The sequence below is a fragment of the Eptatretus burgeri genome, chromosome 19 (genome assembly GCF_056783735.1).
Source record: "Eptatretus burgeri isolate ZD-2024b chromosome 19, Ebu_testis_v1, whole genome shotgun sequence".
Taxonomy (NCBI): Eukaryota; Metazoa; Chordata; class Myxini; order Myxiniformes; family Myxinidae; genus Eptatretus; species Eptatretus burgeri.
In genome coordinates, this window is record NC_140979.1 from 1,176,385 (window position 1) to 1,182,384 (window position 6,000).

A 6,000-nucleotide genomic window follows, 5' to 3' on the forward strand; every position below is an offset into this window, starting at 1 on the left:
TGAACTCCTGCTATTATCATGTGAGACCAGTCAGAGACTCAACATACTCCCAAAGCAAACGATAATAATTGGTCATTTGGTCCCTTTTGGACTCGCGAGCATAAAGACTTGAAGACTCGGAGATTCAAACCAAAAGGGTCATTGGTACCTGCACACAGCAGACTCTTCACCTTCATCCCATGGCTTGACCAGAATCCGAACCACGTGTCCAGGGTGCTGCATCTGTGAGACCGAGACCCTGGTAGGGAAGACGGGCTCGTCGAAAAGTAACTCGATGAAATCCTGGCTTTTAAACCACTCGGGATTCTTGGGACAACGTCCGGGTGTCCATCGGGCCAAGCGGTCCCACCACGTCCCGTATGTGCTCGGCACGGCCACGTACGTGAAGTCCGCGGCGATCGGATATATGGCAGGCGGACCCATCCGGTTTCTGGTGGAAATCGCTCCGCACTGGGAGCTCAGATCCAGAACTTGGCTCACGTGCTGAGACAGCTCGGGAAAAGACCGCTGCGGGAACAAACCTTCATTGTCTTCCTGCAGTTCGGATCCATCTCCATGATGTTGGTTTCTCCTGGTCCTGTTGAACAGGAAATGCAGAGCAGGCTCAACATGCAAGTGTATTACATACCGTAGCTGGAATAAAATCCACAATCGCAATCCGGCACGTGTAGATCACGTGATCATTTATTTATTGCACTTGTTCAATAATATTGCACAATAATATCATTATTGCACTAAGAGAAGCTCATGTTGGCCATGTTGATGACGTCGGCACTGCATCCTAGCAACGACCGTTTGAGCGATTGTTTGGCATAGCAACAAAACAGAGAATGATATTATTATAAATGACCGCCAGTCGACCATCTTTCATCAGATTTAAAAACAAAACGAGGTACACGTGTACGCCATCATGTAGTGTGCTGTTGCCAGGTTTGAATGGAATCAGAGCGTGCAGGTCTGAGAAATTGTTGGGGACACATTTAAATAACAAAATGGCTGCCAGTCGGCCATCTTGGATGTGATCTCACAAAAAAACGACGTGCACATGTAAACCATCATTCATTATGTGTGTGCCAGGTTTGATCGACATCAGTAAATGCACGTCCGAGAGAGGTTTGAGGACGTGTTCAAAATGGGGGGGGTTTTACAACGAAAATGGCAGCACGTCAGACATCTTTGATCGCATCGCAAAACAAAATGAGGGGCATATGTGTACCATGGTGTGTTGTCTTTGTGCAAAGGTTGAACAAAATCGATCCATACATATCCAAGATATGGCTGTGGACTCCCACCCCTCATCTCACACACCCTTCTACTGGAGTGTTTAACGACACGTGGTTATGTGTCGCTCCCCCCCTCCTTTCCTCACTCTCCCTCTCTTCCTTATTCACCGCCTTCCGAGCTCGCCCCCCACCCCTCCTCTCTCCCCCATCCAACTCGCTACCAACCCCCCTCCCTCCCCCAGCGTATGGCGACATTTGGTGAGGCATCACTCCCACACCCCCTTCCTCACACCTCCGAGCTCCCCCACCACTCTCTCTCCCCTCCCATCCGTCCTCTCTTGCTCCACTCCCTCCCTTCCCTCCTTTACCTCTTCTTTCTCTCCCCCCCTCCTCTCTCTCCCTTCCCCCTCCTCTCTTTCTCTCCCCTGTTATCCACCCCTCCTTCCTCTCTCAACAATCCCTCCTCGTCTCTTCCCTCCCTTCTGTAACCTCCCCCATTTAATATTTCCCTGAGTGAAGTGACGGGTTGTATTTACTCGTATAAAAACATCAGCTCGGATGGATGAAGAAGATGAGGTGAGATAACTCCCGAGCACATGGAACAGATGACCTCGGGTTAATGACGTGGAGTGAATGGAGCAGAATGTTCATGAAGAACAACATGACGTCATTTTATTAAATATGTCAGTGAAGCGACGACGACTTCGGCCACCACACTGGGTGTGCTCTGGCTTTCAAAAGGAATTAGCCACTGTGGCTAATCTAGGTTTAGAATGATTAGCCACAGGAGAAAGGAAATAGCCACATATTTTATTCAAAAGTTTTTTTTTTAGCAATATGAAATAATAACTTAATTTTAAGGTGGATGTGTGAGTTTGATGGGTGAGGTTAGTTGGATGAGTGAGTTGGATTGTTCAGATTGGTTGGATGAGTGAGTTTGACTTGTGAGATTGGTTGAATGAACGACCATCAGGTGAGGTGGTAATTATGAGATATGGTGGTGGTGGTGGTGGTGATGGTGTGTGTGTGTGTGTGTGGGGGGGTATGGTCGTTGTGCCTTTCGTAGGTGGTAGTGGGGGATGGGGGTGGTTGTGGATCAGGATTGGACCAACCTCATTCCAGTCAAACTCACTCATCCAACCAATCTCACCCAACAACTTCACTCATCCAACCAATCTCACACATCAAACTCACTCATACAACCAATCTCACCCATCAAACTCACTCATACAACCAATCTCACCCATCAAACTCACTCATACAACCAATCTCACACATCAAACTCACTCGTACAACCAATCTCACACATCAAACTCACACTTTCAACCAATCTCACCCATCAAACTCACTCATACAACCAATCTCACCCAACAACTTCACTCATCCAACCAATCTCACACATCAAACTCACGCATACAACCAATCTCACACATCAAACTCACTCATACAACCAATCTCACACATCAAACTCACTCATACAACCAATCTCACACATCAAACTCACTCATACAACCAATCTCACCCATCAAACTCACTCATACAACCAATCTCACCCATCAAACTCACTCATACAACCAATCTCACACATCAAACTCACTCGTACAACCAATCTCACACATCAAACTCACACTTTCAACCAATCTCACCCATCAAACTCACTCATACAACCAATCTCACCCATCAAACTCACGCATACAACCAATCTCACACATCAAACTCACTCATACAACCAATCTCACACATCAAACTCACGCATACAACCAATCTCACACATCAAACTCACTCATACAACCAATCTCACACATCAAACTCACTCATACAACCAATCTCACACATCAAACTCACTCATACAACCAATCTCACACATCAAACTCACTCATACAACCAATCTCACACATCAAACTCACTCATACAACCAATCTCACACATCAAACTCACTCATACAACCAATCTCACCCATCAAACTCACTCATACAACCAATCTCACCCATCAAACTCACTCATACAACCAATCTCACCCATCAAACTCACTCATACAACCAATCTCACACATCAAACTCACTCATACAACCAATCTCACACATCAAACTCACTCATACAACCAATCTCACACATCAAACTCACTCATACAACCAATCTCACCCATCAAACTCACTCATACAACCAATCTCACCCATCAAACTCACTCATACAACCAATCTCACCCATCAAACTCACGCATACAACCAATCTCACACATCAAACTCACTCATACAACCAATCTCACCCATCAAACTCACTCATACAACCAATCTCACCCATCAAACTCACTCATACAACCAATCTCACCCATCAAACTCACTCATACAACCAATCTCACACATCAAACTCACTCATACAACCAATCTCACACATCAAACTCACTCATCCAACCAATCTCACCCATCAAACTCACTCATACAACCAATCTCACCCATCAAACTCACTCATACAACCAATCTCACCCATCAAACTCACTCATACAACCAATCTCACACATCAAACTCACACTTTCAACCAATCTCACCCATCAAACTCACTCATACAACCAATCTCACCCAACAACTTCACTCATCCAACCAATCTCACACATCAAACTCACGCATACAACCAATCTCACCCATCAAACTCACTCATACAACCAATCTCACACATCAAACTCACTCATCCAACCAATCTCACCCATCAAACTCACTCATACAACCAATCTCACCCATCAAACTCACTCATACAACCAATCTCACACATCAAACTCACTCATACAACCAATCTCACCCATCAAACTCACTCATACAACCAATCTCACACATCAAACTCACTCATACAACCAATCTCACCCATCAAACTCACTCATACAACCAATCTCACACATCAAACTCACTCATACAACCAATCTCACACATCAAACTCACTCATACAACCAATCTCACACATCAAACTCACTCATACAACCAATCTCACACATCAAACTCACTCATACAACCAATCTCACACATCAAACTCACTCATACAACCAATCTCACACATCAAACTCACACTTTCAACCAATCTCACCCATCAAACTCACTCATACAACCAATCTCACCCAACAACTTCACTCATCCAACCAATCTCACACATCAAACTCACGCATACAACCAATCTCACCCATCAAACTCACTCATACAACCAATCTCACACATCAAACTCACTCATACAACCAATCTCACCCAACAACTTCACTCATCCAACCAATCTCACACATCAAACTCACACATACAACCAATCTCACACATCAAACTCACTCATACAACCAATCTCACCCAACAACTTCACTCATCCAACCAATCTCACACATCAAACTCACTCATACAACCAATCTCACCCAACAACTTCACTCATCCAACCAATCTCACACATCAAACTCACTCATACAACCAATCTCACACATCAAACTCACTCATACAACCAATCTCACACATCAAACTCACTCATACAACCAATCTCACCCATCAAACTCACTCATACAACCAATCTCACACATCAAACTCACTCATACAACCAATCTCACCCATCAAACTCACACTTTCAACCAATCTCACACATCAAACTCACTCATACAACCAATCTCACCCATCAAACTCACTCATACAACCAATCTCACCCAACAACTTCACTCATCCAACCAATCTCACACATCAAACTCACTCATACAACCAATCTCACACATCAAACTCACTCATACAACCAATCTCACCCATCAAACTCACTCATACAACCAATCTCACACATCAAACTCACTCATCCAAACAAACTCGTCCTACTACACGTTCTCCCACTGATTGTGTCAAAACTCACCTGGCAACCACTGACCCAAAGAAGAACGTTGCGGCGAATCATTCCGGAAAATTTTATTTTTTTTCAAAAAAATTAAAATAAAATTTTGAGACGAGAATCATGCGAATCACGCGTAATTTCGGTCGATTTTTTTTTACTAGAAACAAGTTTAAAACTACTAAAGTTATTATCGGTAAGCTTGTACAAAATCACGCATGATTCCCGTAATCAAAACATACAAAATGGCGGCCGTCTCACGAAGGTTGAATTCTGTGCTAAAATCACTCAAAATTCGTCTAAAACCGGTAAAAAAAATCACTAAAACATGGATCAGCCACAGTGGCTACTGGGTGGTTTAAAATATTAGCCACAGGTAAGGGGGGTTCGCCCTGTGGCGACGTGGCGAGCGGCAGCGCACACCCAGCCACGTCAGATATTTCGATTCCCCACCGTGAAGAAACCCCAGGACTTACTGCAACGGACGAACGACGACGTCCTCCATTTTGGTTCATTCTTGTGTCTCGATAAGAGAAACCGAGGTCGTGGTCAACGACCTGGAAAGTACAGGTAAAGGTAACAAGGACTCGCACCTTGTGAGGCCTCCTAGTCCGACATCAACACCGACCATCTTTTCCAGCGAAGTCCACAACCAGGAACATGTTCTGAGAAGTACGTCACCGTTGACTCCGCCCCCAACGTCCGGAAATGACGTTTTGTGCTACGTTCACATGACGTCATCACGTTGTTTCATTCTAAATCTACTTTAATCTTCTCATCGTGCATTTTACTCGTGAAATGCTTTCCTCGATCTACGAAGATCTAGATTTGCCACACCTCCCGTGTTAAATGGGTGTTGGGTTGATATTTGTAAATAAATTAAACCTTTGAACTGGCCGGCTGGCCCAACGTGCCTGTGTGACATTTTACACGAACACTAAATTTA

General features: G+C 44.4%; 1 protein-coding gene across 5 annotated transcripts in view; it reads right to left on the bottom strand.

Moving 5' to 3' along the window:
* The window catches only part of LOC147008367 (F-box/LRR-repeat protein 4-like), a 33,504-nt gene that overhangs the window by 17,417 nt on the left and 10,087 nt on the right, over window positions 1–6,000 (bottom strand). For 2 of the 5 annotated variants that reach the window (XM_085864786.1, XM_085864785.1), the window contains exons 1-2: window positions 5,531–5,749; window positions 149–577 (exon numbers count right to left, since the gene is read on the bottom strand). In XM_085864786.1, the coding sequence (XP_085720912.1) occupies window positions 149–577; window positions 5,531–5,559 (458 nt within the window). In that variant the 5' untranslated portion in view covers window positions 5,560–5,749. Of the gene's footprint in view, window positions 1–148; window positions 578–5,530; window positions 5,751–6,000 lie in introns of those variants that run through there. The other 3 variants (XM_085864787.1, XM_085864789.1, XM_085864788.1) reach the window with 3 other exon arrangements.